The 16,955-nt window shown below is 37.2% G+C and overlaps 1 protein-coding gene across 1 annotated transcript in view; it reads right to left on the minus strand.

Moving 5' to 3' along the window:
- Positions 1–16,955, minus strand: part of Ac3 (Adenylate cyclase 3) — a 568,126-nt gene that overhangs the window by 116,188 nt on the left and 434,983 nt on the right. The window contains exon 8 of the mRNA XM_083112151.1: positions 6,185–6,286. Within this exon, the coding sequence (XP_082968277.1) occupies positions 6,185–6,286 (102 nt within the window). The remainder of the gene's footprint in view (positions 1–6,184; positions 6,287–16,955) is intronic.

Below are 16,955 nucleotides of genomic sequence, written 5' to 3' on the forward strand. Positions count from 1 at the left end.
GCTCTGAGTTGGGTAACTTTAATTCTAGCCACCCAGTATAATACGAACACATTTATTGAGTGGCAGAAAAGCACTCGCTGAGAATGGGAAGCAGAGGTGTCGAGCACACGAGTCAGCCACTTCAAAGGGAACGGGTCACTATGGCGAAGTAGTTAGCCACGACTCTAGATCCAAATTTTGTGCCACATGAAAAGATCATCATTATTGTTGCGAATAAGAAAATATGTAAAAAAATCGGCGTAAATTATCAAATATTGCTGACGATTTGAGGTTTTGATCTTATTTATCAGCCCTTCCCTGTTACTGGACTGCACTTTGCAGACTAGAGAGTCTCTTGGCGTCTGGACTTACGGCTAATATAATCCTAGGTGGGTCTAATGTTGTTTGCTGTCCTTGTGTGCTTTCACTGTCTTTTCATTCATTTAATCTTATCTCTAGTCATCCTCATCTTCGCAATTAGTCAAGGGTGGCAAAAATGTGAAGTGAAACCAATTCAATAAATTTACATACGTAACCTAAGGGGTACTTTAAAGCTGAGGAAATACAAGGACTACATAGTTTTTGATATTTTAATGCCATCATTAGGGAGTATTGTGACTCTACGTCTTACACATATTGCCACAAGCTGGATTCAAACCTCTACACTAATTAGGAGAAATTGCAATCCTTACAAACAAAAGGTGGTGCACACTTCACCATTTCGATGTGGATTTCAAGACTTACTTCGAGACGTAGGAAAAGCAGAAAAGCAATCATCACGCTTCGGTTATCCTAAAGAGAATGCTAATTAAAACTTTCAACTTTCTTCACTTGAATTTCCAAGGTCTGCACGTCTGGGAAATGATTTGTCGTTTATTGATGTTTGCTGTTCCTCGCTGGCGCATTCATATCGCTTCCAGCATAATTAGATGGGAACAGTTGAACCGCGAACATTTCTGCATCGTGGAGTCTGCTCATTGTGAGTCCAATATGGTGTGTACTCTCTAGGTAATAGGCAGTTAAGTAACATACATGGAAATTCAGTAGCATAACGCAAGCTAATAGGCAATCTATATATATATATATAAAAATGGATGTTTGTGTGTATGTGTGTGTTTGTGTGTTTGTTTGTTCCGGCCTAACTCTCTAACTCCTGGAGCGTGTTCAACCAAATTTGATACACGTATCACTTGCAATCTCGAAAGAAATACTGTGGAGTAAAACACCCCTGTCACCCCTAAGGGAGGGGGTGACTTGTAAAAATAATCGAAAACAACCATTATTAGTGTGTAATCCATAGTTTTCGGGGTCGCTAAGATGAATAGTGACACTCCCAATGCCGTTCAACTACAAGTTCATCACCTATTGGGAAGGAGGGTGAGAGGGGGTGAAAAATAAAATGTCACAAATGACCTAGATTAGTATCGAATCCATAGTTTTCGGAGTCTCTAAGCTAATTGGTGACATTCACGATGACCAAACTTGGTGCACATATAACTTACAATCAGGAAATAAATACTGTAGGGGTAAGACACCCCTAGCACTCATAGGGGTGTGGTGGGAATAGGTGACATGTAAAAATAATCGAAAACAACCGATATTAGTGTGTAATCCATAGTTTTCGGGACCGCTGAGTTAAATAGTGACACTCCCAATGCCGTTCAACTCCAATTTCATTTCATACTATAGTTAGAATTGAGGACTAAAAGTGGTAAAGGTTGTAAGTGCCAAAGGCGAAAGTGTTGGGAAATCGTATCGTTCAGCACATCAGCCCGTAAGAACGTGCACACTAGTGACTTATTTACACGCCCTTTGAACTACATAGAGGGCTATCAGCCACTTTTCACGTTTACCACATTATAGAGCATGGTGGTACATTTCACAGTTTAACGTGGAAAACGGTGTTTGAATTATTGTTGCACTTACAGCGTTTACCAATTTTAGTCTTCAATTCATTTTATTCCTGTCTAATAGAAGATTGGGATAGATAAATATCCGGCCAACGCCGGGCAATCAGCTAGTTATATTATAAAAGTGATTATAATTATCATAACCACTTCTGTAGAGTAATTTAAAGTTTTACTATTTTTGAAGTTATTCACGTTTCAAGACCATCAGTATGTTTTCCGCTGATGTGGATGTTTTCTCACTTGACTAACAATTAAAAACTTTACGTTAATTGAGATTGTTTTATAGCATTAGCTCCTTGTGATAATAGTGTAAAATTTTTGCATTAGGAAGAATTTATGTAACAATCATCACAGTCGTACTTAAGGAGGACTTTTTACCCTCAAATTGTCCAAGATTTTATCAAAAATAGAAGAGACTGTCTAAAAAAGTAACATCCTCCCTTGTGAAATTCCTGCACACGTCATTGTCTTATATATGCCACTGTAAAATAGCTTTTTGAAAGATACGTATTGAAGTGAGTTGAATTTAGATTCAGGTTATTCATTGGTTTCAGATCTAGTTTCATTTACCTCTAGTTCAGATATAACACTAACATGTAATTACCCGTTCATATATTCTGATGTACTACTTCTCTCTCTCTTGATATAGTAACACTTATCCAACAACCAATAAACTTCACGAATGTCTAATTCAAATAAACTCTCATCTCCAATTAATTTAAGATTATAATATTTCCTTAACAAACTGCTGAAAATATAATTTGAGAAGTAATATGACAAGCATAAAAGAACTTGCTGAAAAAAGGGGGACACCATTCCAAAATGATCCGCCGGAGTAAGACAATCATTTGTTATTTCTACTCGGTTAGTGGTAAAGTTAGTAGGTAAAGAAATTTTGTAAGAGTTAGTTTTGCTCATACTTTTTAGTTTAAAATTTACGGCAATAATGTTCTTGCAAGACCTCTCGATGTAAGGGAAGTGATAGATTTTTAGTATTGTATTCAAACAGGGTGAGCATAAAGTCTTTCCCTGATTATGATAATTTATATCTCAAGTTCCACGGTAGATAGGCAAATAAAACCTATGGCAATAAGTAGTGCAACACATCAAGATTTTTCCATTTCTTTGTTTTGTCTGATTCTTATTCTCTTGTGTCATAATTTGTCACCAGAGACCATGAATTGAACATCACAATCTGGCAAATGAAAGGCCCTTCATCATTCGTAGTGACTCCTACACACTCTTTGTGCACATAAACGTAGTAAATGCCACATTTGCGCATTTCCCTCACGATATATTCCTATGTAGGCCATATTGAGTCAACCTTACATAGTGTTCTTTTTTTCCCCTTATAAACAGTACTTTAGATTAAAGTCTAAACTAAGTAAATTTTTGTAAAGTACAAATTATGAGCTATCATAATATGTAAGAGAGATATAAACATGTATCACTTAGAAGATGTAGTAAGTACACGTAATAACTTACCTATGTGATATTAGATCACATAAAACACAATTTCGCCCCTTTGTCCACACGTTACTACACTATAAGCGCAATCAACAGGTTCAATCACGTCATTCAGGACAGTCAGCCAGTATACTAGCGTCATCTGTTAAATTAACATTTTAACTACTTGGAAACAGCAAATAGGCCATATTGGGTACTCGGCCATATTGGGTTCAGGTACCTTACATTATTAATCAGTACCAACATTTTTATGTACTTCAGATTAACTGCATGTTAAAACATCAACTACTTTATCCTCAATTTTGACTCTTCTCATGGCACGAACTATTACATTAGTTATTACCCGGCATCTTCCACATCACAGAGCAGACGTGATGGAGTCCTGAGCGACCGTCCCTTAACCACCAATATATAGGGCTATGGCCATTCCTAACAAGTAGAATCAGTAGGTCAATTCACCATGAAATATCTAAATCCGCTTGACATTCTCTTCTCGGTGTGTCAGTAAGTGATAAACTACAGTTGAAATTACAATGTACATAGTTTGAGAAATGGTAAGTTTTCATATCACTTACTCTAACGCGTATAGTGTTTAGCCAGGTGAAGTTATTAGGATTACGTATTGGATTAATATTATCTCAGTAAATTAGCTATTATTGTCCTCCCTGGGGTCCCCTCGCTCCATAATGGATGTCTGAAGGAAAGGAGCAATCTCCCCTTTTCTCCCCTAGAGATCTGCAGAGATAATAAGAGGGACACTACGAGTAAATCTCCAAAGATAAGGAGCCTGCGAGATAATCTGCCGGGATAAGGAGTCTACGAATTAATATCCGAGATAAAAAGCCTTAGAGTTAATCTGCCGAGATAATCATTCTGCAAGTCCACTTGCAGAGTTAACGAGACTGCTAGTTAATCTGCCGAGATAAGAAGGCAGCGAGTTAATCTGTCGAGGTAAGGAGCCTCAGAGAAAACCTGAGGAGATAATCATCCTGCAAGTTAATCTGCAGAGATAATGATTGTGCGAGTTAGTCACCCGAGATAAGGAGCCTGCAAGATAATCTTCTGAAATAAGAAGTCTGCAAGTTAATCTACCGAGATAAGGAGCCTGCGAGTTAATCTGCTGAGATAAGGATCCTGCGAATTAATCTGCCGAGATATGGATCCTGCGAATTAATCTGCCAAGATAAAGAGTGTGTGAGTTAATCTACCAGATAAACATCCTTAGTTGACCTACCGAGATAAACAGCCTGTGAGTTAATCTGCCGAGATAAGGATCCTGCGAATTAATCGGGCGATATTTTCAACATCAATTTTCCTTATTATAGGGCGAGGTTCAGCCTACGGCTGTTCTGATCCGACGAGTTAATCTGCCGAGGTTAACAGTCTGTGAATTCACCTGCCGAGATAAGGACACTGCGAGTTAATATGCCGAAATAAGGATTCCGATTAAACTGCCAAAATAAGGATCATGCAAGTTAATCTGGTGAAATAAACAGCCTGTGAGTTAACCTGCCCAGATAAGGAGACTGAGTTAATCTGCCAAGTTAAATAGGCTCTGAGTTAATCTGCCAAGTTAAACAGGCTCTGAGTTAATCTGCCGAGATAAGGAACCTCCGATTAAATCTGCCGAGAAAAACAGCCTGTGAGTTGGCTTATCAAAATAAACAGGCTGTGAGTTAATTTGCAGATATAAGGATCCTGCGAGTTAATCTTCCAAGTTAAGAACGTGTGAGTTAATCTACCGAGATATGGATCCTGCAAATTAATCTCCCGAGATATGTATCCTGCGAGTTAATCTTCCGAGATAAACAGCCTGTGAGTTAAGCTATCGAGATAAACATCCTGTGAGATAATATGCTTAGATAAGGATGCTGGAAACTTACTGCCGAGAAAAGGATCCTACAAGTTAACCTGGCGAAATAAACAGCCTGTGAGTTAACCTGCCCAGATAAAGAGCTCGTGAGTTAATCTACCAAGATAAATATCCTGTGAGTTGACCTGCCGAGATAAGGATGCTGCGAATTTTCTGCCGAAATAAGTAACCTGCGAATTAATCTGCCAAGATAAACAGCGTGTGAGTTAATCTGCCTAGATACGAGTAAACATCGTGTGAGTTAATCGACCGCGATATAGATCCTGCGAAATAATATCCCAAGATAAGGATCCTGCGAGATAATCTACCGAGATAAACAACCTGTGAGTTAACCTATCGAGATAAACATCCTGTGAGTTAATCTGCAGAGATACATATCCTGGGTAATTAATCTGCCAAGATAAGGAGCCTGTGAGTTAGGCTGCCAAGGTAAACAGTCTGTGAGTGAATCTGCTGTTGATTTGTAGATTGAGCTCCACTGAGCATATTTGTGAAAAATGTCGTCTTACAACAGGAACAGAAAAAAAGCTGAAGAATCCTCAAATGCTGGAACTCGTGTTAAATATCATTGGAAAATGATGCCGGGTGGGCAGGCTATGCGATGGGAAAGGATAGAACAAATTTATGGAATTCTTCTTGTAGGAAAGCTAATATGAGAATGGAATGGTAGAATTAATATGGAACTGAAATAAATTAGTAAACATAGTCCGGATAAAGAGTATATTGATTTTGTCCAGTTAGAAAATATAAGTTGCTGCAGAAATAAACCTTCGGTTATAAGAATGACATAGAGTTAATTTCAGTTTGTGAAACTGGCATTGACAGTTAAAATTTGTCGTCCTTTCAATCTGTTCGAGCTTACTTATGTGAAAGTTAAAATTAAAAGGAGGAATTCGAGTGTCCTTATATTTCGTTAATGTAACACTAACATACTAACTTTATAAGAATTACTTACCGTTGAATCTTCCTTTGTCATTATGTCCGATGGAAGATCGTTTGCAATTTGGCCATCCTCAGTCACTGTGCCATTTCTAACTTCCGGTGCAGTGGGTTTGTACTGCAGAAAGAAGGAAAACCCACAATAAATAAATACAATATATGACAAACTGACAAAAATTGCATTTTCTTGCAGCTACGAAAAAGTACAATAAAGAAGAACATTTATACAGGGTGAAGCAAAAGTCCAGCACCACTCTTTTAATTTGAAAACGATTTCACGGAGGAAGATGAAACTATGGACATTGTCCGCCATTTTGGAATTATCTACAGATTTTTTAATGTAAACGGCGTCATGTGGCACATCATTTAAGATGTGCATTTTCTCAGAAACGAGAATATGCAATTATTTTTTTCCCCAAATTTATTTGTCCCTCACCCTGTAGTTAAGATAGAAACGAAGTTAATACATACTTACGTATGTATTTCTAGAGTGAGACATCACAAACTTTTGTTTAGGAACAAAATGTTCTCCCTCGTATATATACACACATTGTTTCACATTATTACCTCTAATTTCATTCCAAGTAAGATCACTTCTGTAAAGTACATTAATTGTAAACAACTTTAATATACTTGTCGTATGCACTGAACTTGGAAATAGGAGAATCACATAATGCATGAATATTTTCCAGGAGCTACTTCAAGTATGGGCGAGCTGAATTGTGGCCACTTGTTATTATCGAGGTCGTTCTACGCTCTGGCATCAGTGACCGTGAAGGAATTTCCGCAAAACGTTGTCTTGTGGAAGGGGATGGTCAGCAGAGAGTTGTCCCGTGAACGGGTGGCAATGTGGTGTGCGACGCTTAGGGGCTGAAATTGTTATGGGTTCTAGGGAATTGTACTCTTTTGTAGAGCGCTATAAAAGCGTGGAAGCGACTTCGTGTGAAAAGATCGAACCAGCCTAGGTCCTTGAAAGACGGGGTAAAGTGCTCAAAATATGCTCCATAAAATATTCACCCCATAAGAGATCAAAATGTCTTTACTTTAAAACGTTTTTCGAGAATAGGAGACATGGAATTACTACATTTATTGACTCAAAGAATCTTTACTGAACATACTTCATTATTAATATACCTCTACTGCAATCAAGGGGTCCCGGGTTCGATACCCGGCGGAGGCACATAGTGGTTCATATCCCACTTTAAACTGTAGGTCCAGTCCCGACTAGTCTTACTGTGCAAAAAGTGCACTTAAAACACCAAATCAATCAATCAATCAATAATATACCTCTACATGGGCACCCTGGGTGGTTATCATAATATCAAGTCTAGTGATGAATTGACTCCAAGTGCCACAGCCTCTTAGATCATGGACTTCAATTCCACCTAGTCCGTAACTTTCTTGCGGGACTCCGTGAAATGATTCATTCGTAGGCGGATCCTTCTTGTATTATTTCCTATAATGACGCTGAAAAGTTACAGGAGATTTTGTTTCCCACAACCCATATAATGCCTTTACCTGTACCATCACCATGTTCACTGTTCTACTGTTTTGCCGCAATGCATGATGGCACCGAGTGTTGTCAAGTACATGAAAGAAATGTTGTTACCTGAACCCAATATGACCCAGCTAAAGTTTCTGATTGTTTCTAATGGTGTATAAAGTCAGAAAGGTGAAATTAATCACAAGTTCCAAAAGAGGGAACATCTCTGGACGCTTACTGAAAATTTGAGTCAGTTTGAAACAATAACATGAGTGCAGTGAAGATTTTGTTAAAAACTAACGTTTAAGCCATATAGGGTACAAATGTACCCTATATCCATGGCCTAACCATATATTTTGTTATTTCACATCAAAATATGCAACAGAAATTGTAAAGAAAGTATAACTATGGTGTTTTATAGGTAAATAAGTAAATTGATATACTCACATTTTATTTACATAATGACACATTAGATTTGCACAAAAAAGGAACATTGTTTACAAACCAACAAACAAGGGAGTGGCATATCAACATTTGTTACAGGAAGACCATGTATTGCACATCACAGTCTGGTCAAATGAAAGGTTCTTATCATCCTTAGTGAGTTTCACACACATAAGAGTAACTAATGCCATATTTGCGCATGTCCTTCACGATATATACCTATGTAGACCATATTGAGTCTACCTTACATAGTGTTCCTTTTTTCCCTTAGTTATAAACAGTACTTTAGATTAAAATCTAAATTAAGTACATTGTTGTAAAGTACAGATTATGAACTATCATAATATGTACGAGAGATATAAACACCTATCACTTATAAGACGTAGTAAGTAATAAGTTATATATGAAATATTATATTCCGTAGAACACAATCACGAGGTCCAGCTATTTCACTTCTGTGTCTTCAAGTTACTGCACTATAGGCATAGCCAACAGGTTCGATAACGCCCTTCGCGAGTCTAAATGACATACTAACGTCATCTGTTGAATTAACCATGTTAACTACTTGGAAACAACAAATGGGCCATATTGGGTACTAGACCATATTGGGTTCAGGTAGCTTATCTCCACCCGCTGTATTGGATATTGTAAATAAAGCACACACATGCATTTTCTATCAAGTGTAAACATCTTGCAGTTCGCTAGGTCAATAAACGACAGAACAAGTAGTTTTCTTGCGACAAAAGTAGCGACTCACGAATGTTTCTTTACCTCCTGTGGTAAAATGTTATGGTTAATGACCAAATAAGTTTACAGAAATGCTACGATTAATAGGGGTTTTAGAATTATATTTTACGTTATTGGTAATTATCCTGCGGACGTTTGGTCGCTGTCAAATCAATGTATTTGATGTAGCTTGCCTGTGTGTGTATGAATATGGAAAGACGTTATTTTTTAAAAAATACCAAGGTTATACACGTGACGCGATAACCAAAGGTGACAGGAAATGGACGATAAAACTTAACAAAAATACAAATACTAATTTGAGAAAATATGAAAAATTTGCATGGATTAAATTTTATTTCTGTTATGAAGTTGTAAATTTTAATATTTAGGAAGTTGGGTTATGTGTTAAAAGAAATGTGCTTAGGATGAAACTAGAATTAATGGCAAAGTGTTTGTTTTATAGAGTTGTTGTGTGATTTACTTCCCACAAGAGGGTTCAGCACAATCTACGAAGAATGTCAGTGCTCCGAGCAAGAAAATGAGTATTTTATATGCATTTATGAATTGGGAAGATAACGCCACAAATAGGAGAAACCTTTCACTTTAAAATTAATTACATTCCATGCTTTTAAAATATCTGAGATTTCAATTATTTCACTATTATTTATTTCCACCTCTAGAAAAAATTAAATTATGTTTGCTATTGTTTATGCAATCTGTAAAAATCACCTGCTCTGAAACACTTACACATCATCATTCGGAAAGTAAACACATATTATAATTAGTGTATTAAATAAACAAAGGGTATATTGGAGTTAGTATTTATTATCTTAACAACAATTATATTATGTGCACGTGTATGGCAATGTTTAGCTTCGTTTAGGATCCGAGAAACAATGAAACATTGGCAAGCAAAAATTATTACATGAAACCTTATTGCAATTAAACAGAACATATATCACTCCCTACAGTCCAAACAAATCCTCTTAAAAAAGTAAATTCTCAGCCTACATTTTTCATTCGCTAGGGTTATATATTATTTATATGACATAGTGGAAAGTCTCATAAAGTAAAACTGAATATGCTGACCAAGGCAGAATTTATTTTATTTTAAAACATAAACTAAACGTTACGTTTCAACCTTCTACCCAGTTCTTCTTCAGACTGTGTACCAAATACAAATGAAATCAAGAGTAAGAATCACTCCTCACGAAACACAAACTTAATAGAAATTTGTTTACCTGGAACATTCCTTTCCAGGTGTTCCAGCAGGTGGCCTTCTCCTGTCAACTGTTATTTTACATGGCAGGCGATTTAGATAAAAATTTCTTTTCATCTGGAACGTGGTTGGACTCCTTATCTCCTTATAAACTAAATTCTGCCTTGGTCAGCATATTGAGTTTTTGGTTATCATGGAAACAATGCTTAATGGTGTTATCTCATAAAGTGTACTGCTTTGATATATTTAAGACTTTTATGGAATATGAAGCAGATATCACAAAGATGAATTCACGTACAATATAAATCAGAATTTTGGGATGAAAATCTTCACTACATGTTTATATTATTATTATTATTATTATTATTATTATTATTATTATTATTATCATTATTTGAAATAGGGTCATACTTAAGCTTACAGTTTATTTTACACTGATTACATTACTATAAAAACAACTTTTTGCCCTACGTGCTAGTAATAGCGATGCAAAGCATTTTTGTTGTATCAGAGCTGTGTGAAATCGATTATAATTACAACTCAGATGGTTCTGAGATCGAGTCTCGGCGATTCTTCCATCAAGATAGAATCAAACAGAAAGCGACTTAAGTTACCAATATTTATATTGTTCATAAAATCTATTTGAATAAACTCAAAACAATTTTTGATGGTTTTCATTTGTGTAGTCTCCGTCCCCATAGCCTCGTTAACCTTCAATGATGCACTTTTTTACTTTGTGGGTTGCGCTACAAGAACACATTATTGAAGAATTTGTGCTAAAGCGTGTGTTTCCTTCCAAGAGGAGATGGCAACATCAAAGCATATAGAAGCAGTTCTATTTGTTAAAAGGTTTTATCCAAACATGACCCAAGAGAAGAGAAGGGAGAGAAAGAGAAAACAAAGCGAATAGAAATAGATGCGTCGGAGAACCATTACCTCACAACAGGGAGGAGTTTGTTTGCCCTTTTCTCCAATCGCATTTCCTTGTTCTTCTTTCGACGTACGAGGTGATAGACTCGATTTCGTTAATTCGATTGCATGACGTCAGCAAGCCACCACGTTCTCCACTCAGGGCCTGCGAGGAGTTCCATTTAGCGGCCGCGAACGAAAATTTAAAGCACCCACCACTCGCTTATTACTTCCGCTTTTGTGCGTCACCATGGCAACCGAATGAGATTTTCATACGGGAGCGTTCCGCCTCGGTCAGGCTCTCGCTGGGAGTATTTCTTCCTAATGCACAGGCTGAGGAAGATAGCCTGGTGATGCGGAGGCGTTGTTTCTCCTTCCACGCTCTCAGACGGTATGAATACTTCCCAGGTGGCGGAGAGCTTGGCTTTATTTAATAATAAGCCTCTTTTGCCCTGTTTCAACCCATTCAAAGACCATTTCCCCCACTAACCATCTCCAAGTTTATTTCGTCTCATTTTAGCAGCTCTAAAAGATTGATTTGCTCTTTCCTCTTTATCCAAGTTCCTCTGAACCCATTTTATGGTGTTGATCAGCAGGTATGGTACGGACGCAATTCTTTTTAGAGTTGAGAGGAGAACGATTTCAATCAATCTCACTTTCACGAAGTGCATCCTTTACTACCATTTTGCTGGATAACGAGACTCTGGAGCCTTGACCTACAGTCAATATGATTCTCTCTGTGAGTCGAGTAGAGTTTGCTTTGAGTAAGTTTTGCACACCAGAAAAGCTAATCGGGCCCGAGCCTACAGTTTAATGTAGAGTCGGAACCACTATGTGCCTTCACCCTGTATCAAACCATGTATCTATGGACAAGTAGGAACAAAACGTCCACTTTCTCTACAAAAGCAGTAAATGAAAAGGATAAAACATCAGCAGGAAATGCCATGTCATTTTTGAATGGAAGTTAATTATCTGCTCACTATCAGGGATGTCCACAGGGTGACGCGCCCGCGTCATGGGAAGTTTTTTTTTTTGGAGGGGGGGACAAAATGTTATGGTTTAGCTATCAATTATTATTATTATAATTATTAGTGGCTCAGTCGGTAACGCGTCTGACTACCATGCTCAAGGTCCCGGGTTCGATCCCCGGCCGGTTCAAATCCGGGAACTTTTCTAACGATGGAAGCGGCCCCGGCGCCCACCCAGCGTCGAATAACATTGGTACCTGGGGGAAACCCTGGGGGGTAAAGGCGGTCAGAGGCGTGATACTGATCACATCACCCCCACTCACGACCGGATCAAGAAAGTGTGGGGCGTTACCCCCACACTCCCTATACGCCTTCATGGCGTTGTGCTAAGCACAGGGGAGCACTTTACTTTTTTATTTTTTTTTATTTATTATTTGAAGTAGGGTTACACTTAAGCTTACAGTATTTTTACGCAGATTATTTTACTATACAAACAGCTTTTTGCTCTGCATGAATTAATTTGTTAAGCTACACAATTCTGCTAAATGTTTATAAATGTTTATAAATGTATAACATTTAGAAAATTATAAGTATACCTATATAATTGAAACACACAAGGAATAAAAACACACAAGAAGTAGAAATGAAGTAAGTATATGTGAAGGAGGCAATGAGGCAAATGAGGCATGGTGTCATTATTCAGAGATTAACATCTTAATTTGTTGGTTAAATTTGGCCAAATTTCTCTCCTTTTTCTAGGCAGTTGATTCCACGCCTTACTTGCCAGCGACGATATGGATTCTGATCCGTATCTTGCCTTGTTACATTTTGGTACTAGGATACTATTGGTGTTGTTAGATCGTAGATTGGCATAATGTATGTTACTACATACCTAGTCTTACCATAAATACTGTCACAAAGTTTTAAGTAAATTGACACAAAATGCTGAGAGATATTGTAATATCCTAAGAACATTACTGAAATGGATGCATGACAAATCAAAATCACAAATCATTATTCAAAATGGCCACGCTTAGCACGCACACATTCCGTAAGTCTTTGTGGCCGCGCATCAATTGAAGTACGCAAAACACCGACTGGAAAATGAGAACTGCCTTCAGAAGAGACCGCTTTAAACTTTAAATATTGGGATGTCTCTTCTTGCAAGCCATCTCCTGAAGCTTGGACCACAATTTGTAGTGCAAAGGGTATAGGTCCGGACTTGCAGAAGGCCAATCTGAAGTGGAAATTAAGTCTGGTGTATTTGCCTCCAGCCACTGCTGTGTTGTTCGGGTCCCATATGTTGGGGCTGAATCAAGCTGGAAGCTCCAGTTATGACCATGGAAGAGAGTGTTGTTGAGATTCTTCACTAGTCTCTCAAGCACTGTCTGCTGGTACACTTTGGCTGATGTTTTTACCCCTTTTTCACAGAAATGGAGCGTGCCTTCATAGCAAATATTCCAGACTTCGTTTCTTAAGATTGGCCTTCTGCAAGTCCGGACCTATACCCTTTGGACTACAAATTGTGGTCCAAGCTTCAGGAGATGGCTTGCAAGAAGAGATATCCCAATATTTAAAGTTTAAAGCGGTCGGTCTCTTCTGAAGGCAGTTTTCATTTTCCAGTCGATGTGTTGCGTAATTCAATTGATGCGCGGCTACAAAGACTTACGGAATGTGTGCGAGTTAAGCGTGGCCATTATGAATATTGATTTGTGATTTTGATTTGTAATGCATCCATTTCAGTAATGTTATTAGGATATTACAATGTCTCTCAGCATTTTGTGTCAATTTACTTAAAACTTGTGACAGTATTTATGGTAAGACTAGGTATGATCACTTTGCCGCTTAGTAAGTGTTTATGTGCGTGAATTGCCTGATGAATTTTGAGTAGGAACGTATATTTTCATCTGGATTCAAGAGTGGGTAGTTGCAGTTCTTCTCTGCTCGATCGTGAAGTCGTGCGTGATGTATTTTGTATACTACGAATAGCCCAATTTGCATTATTTTTCTAATTTGTTTCTTTCTATGTTAATCCCATAGAGTACAGAGGAACAATATTCAAGTAACGGCCTAATAAATGCTTTGTAGAACTTTAATTTGTGAACAAGGTGTACATATTTGCAGACATATTGAACCTGTTTGATTCTAGGTGCTGCACGTGCACACATAATCTTTACATGTTTTGAAAGGATAAATTCTTATCTAGGTACATACCAAGATATTTTACAATCTCACTTGGTTTTATATTCGAATTACCTATTTTAACTTGCGTGATGTTATTGTTTTCCGTGGATAATATTAATACTTGAGTCTTAGACTCACTCATTCAGTTTTAACATATTAGATTGATACCACTTAAGAACATGGGGCATGCTTTTTTCAATATTTGCAAATACTTTTTTCTAATTTGTTAGATGCGCAGTACAGAAGTCATTCATCAATAGATACAATTCAAAGCCAAATTTCTTGCTTGCGATATCATTTACAAACATGTTAAAAAGTTTTGGGCTTAGAATAGATCCCTGTGGTACACCGAAAGATACATTCAGACTGTTCGAAATCGAGTTGCCAACTATTGTATCGATACTCCTATTGCGTACATAGCTTTCAATCCAGTAGCAGAAAACTTGAATTGCCGATATATTTTCTTTATTAATAACTTTGGTTGAACACTGTCGAATGGTTTACTGATATCTAGTAAAATTATGGTAAGGATGTAGAATCGACCCTTCTTAATAGAAATATGTATCATACGTCGTTGGAAAGGGTATGGATCAAGGATTCCAGAAATGTAGGATTTAAGGTGAGGAAACAATTAGAAGTGGAAGAAAAGCAGTATTAATTTTGAAGAACCCCCTTTATAAATTAAACGTAACGAGACTAATTTCGTGCCGATGTAAGCTAGATGCCTAATTTGTTATTTTAGTCTTGTTGTTTTAAGTTATCTCATCAAAATAATACATTTACAGTGTATTTATGCTAAGAGAACCAAACCTAATAGACCTAACCTAAAAGCGTAGGCATTCCTCTAGTGACGTCACAATTCAAGGATGTCCTTACCTTGTGCGATCAGGGAGACAAATGAAGTCAGGGTATCCCATATCGCACAACGCTAGAACAACTTTGAACAATTAAAATCACCAAAAAAACACTTATTTCCTAAACAAATTGAAGTAAAACAATTTAAAATAACGAAGAAATTTATAGCTACTAAAAAATAGCAAATTCAATATCCAAAAATAAAATGAAAATCATAAATACCGATGAAGAAACGAAATAAATAATGTTGAATCCTAGTGGAAATTCTCAAACAATGTAGGTTAAAAACCAAAGTTCGACCTGGCAATACTATGTGTTTAGATCATGGATATCGATAAAGGAAAGCTCCTATGGTAAATAATGTAAGGAAGTTTATATTATTTCACAGAACAGGAACTTTGAATTGAAAAATGCACAGTGCCAAATCGATGCACTAATTAAGTATTACGAGTAAATGTCACCGTTAGAAGGGTCGATTGTGCAGTCTAGCCGAAATTATGCCGATGTATTGCTTTCCTTTACGATCTAACACATGCCGCCAGTTATGTAACAGTTCATGCAGGAGTAATTCTGTTGAGTGATTTTTCCTTAAGGCGAATTGTCTGTCAGTAAGTAGGTTGTTACAATGTAAGCAATGTTCTAATTGTTTATCTATTACCTTTTTCAAGAATCCGACTTAATGAAGAAGTTATCAATATAGGCCGATAATTATTTAATTGCGTTGGGGACCCCCCTTTAAATATAGGTGTGACAGTTTCGTGTTTCCAACCGTTAGGAAATGTTCCACTTTTTATGGATGAATTAATTATATTGGTGAGAGGTTAGGCAATCCATGGAGCTAGCGGATATAATATTATGCGATTAATTATTCCATCGAAATCTGGACCTTTTCTGACATTAAGTTTTTGAAGGATTTTCAGTACGTCATCATGTGAGACTGGTGTAAAATTGAAGCTGGCTTCTCTAGATTGACTGGAGTTTTAAGTTTGTTTGCTAGTTTCATTTTTCTTGAGTGTTAAATCGTTTGTGAATGTAGGCTATTTGATATTGACTTTCCGACATTAGCAAAGTGGTAATTCAGGACATTCGGCACCCTCGCAGCTTCGGTAATTATTTTATTATTGTGTTCAATAGATGTGATGGATTGGTTTTTATTGTCATTTTCGATTAAAAAGCTAAAAATCTTTAATTTATTGTTGCCTGCATATTTTACCAGAATAGATTTGTTGAAGGAGATAATTTCTTTTCGCATCTTTTACTGTTTTCGTTACGTAATTCCTTAAGGTCTTATATTGTTCTCACGTGTAATAATTATCGGAACTACGTGCTCGTTTGAACATCCAGTTCTTCAATGATATCAATGTAAGAAGACCGCCAGCCATCCAGGGACGCTTGTTGACCCTAACGCGAAACGTTTTTATTGGCGTATAGACATCAAGAGCTTCGATTACTAAAGACTGCAAATATGTTACCTTATCGTTTATATCCTTCATCGTTGTTGTTTTGTAAAAGGGTAGATAGGAACAATGATCAACGAACTACTACTGTTCAGGGAAATTTTTAAATGAACGACTATAGTTACCAGTATTCTAGGAGATCTTTTTGGCCTCAGGTTAATTGTTGTGTATATCAGAAAATGATCGCTTAAATCATGCACTGCCACAGCGGATTTAACATGTATTTCTTTGTTGTTTGTAAAAATGTGGTCTATGAGACTTTCACTTGTGTTGGTCACGCGTGTCGGCAGACGAATGAGCTGCTTGTACCCCGCTGATTGCATCGCATCGAAAAAGACATTGTCCACTGCAGTAGGTTTCATGACGTCATGATTTGTATCTCCGACGAGAACCGAAGCGTGGCAAGCCCGAAAAAACTTCAAAATAATTTCTAATTTTTCATTAAAAGTGACGGCTGCCTTGGGATGTCTATACACGCTTCCGATTATTAAGGGTTAGTCGTTTGTTCCATACATCTTCACACAAAAATGGGGGTATCGTTC

Source organism: Lepisma saccharinum, chromosome 26 (genome assembly GCF_977018435.1).
Source record: "Lepisma saccharinum chromosome 26, izLepSacc3.1, whole genome shotgun sequence".
In the NCBI taxonomy this organism is placed as follows: domain Eukaryota; kingdom Metazoa; phylum Arthropoda; class Insecta; order Zygentoma; family Lepismatidae; genus Lepisma; species Lepisma saccharinum.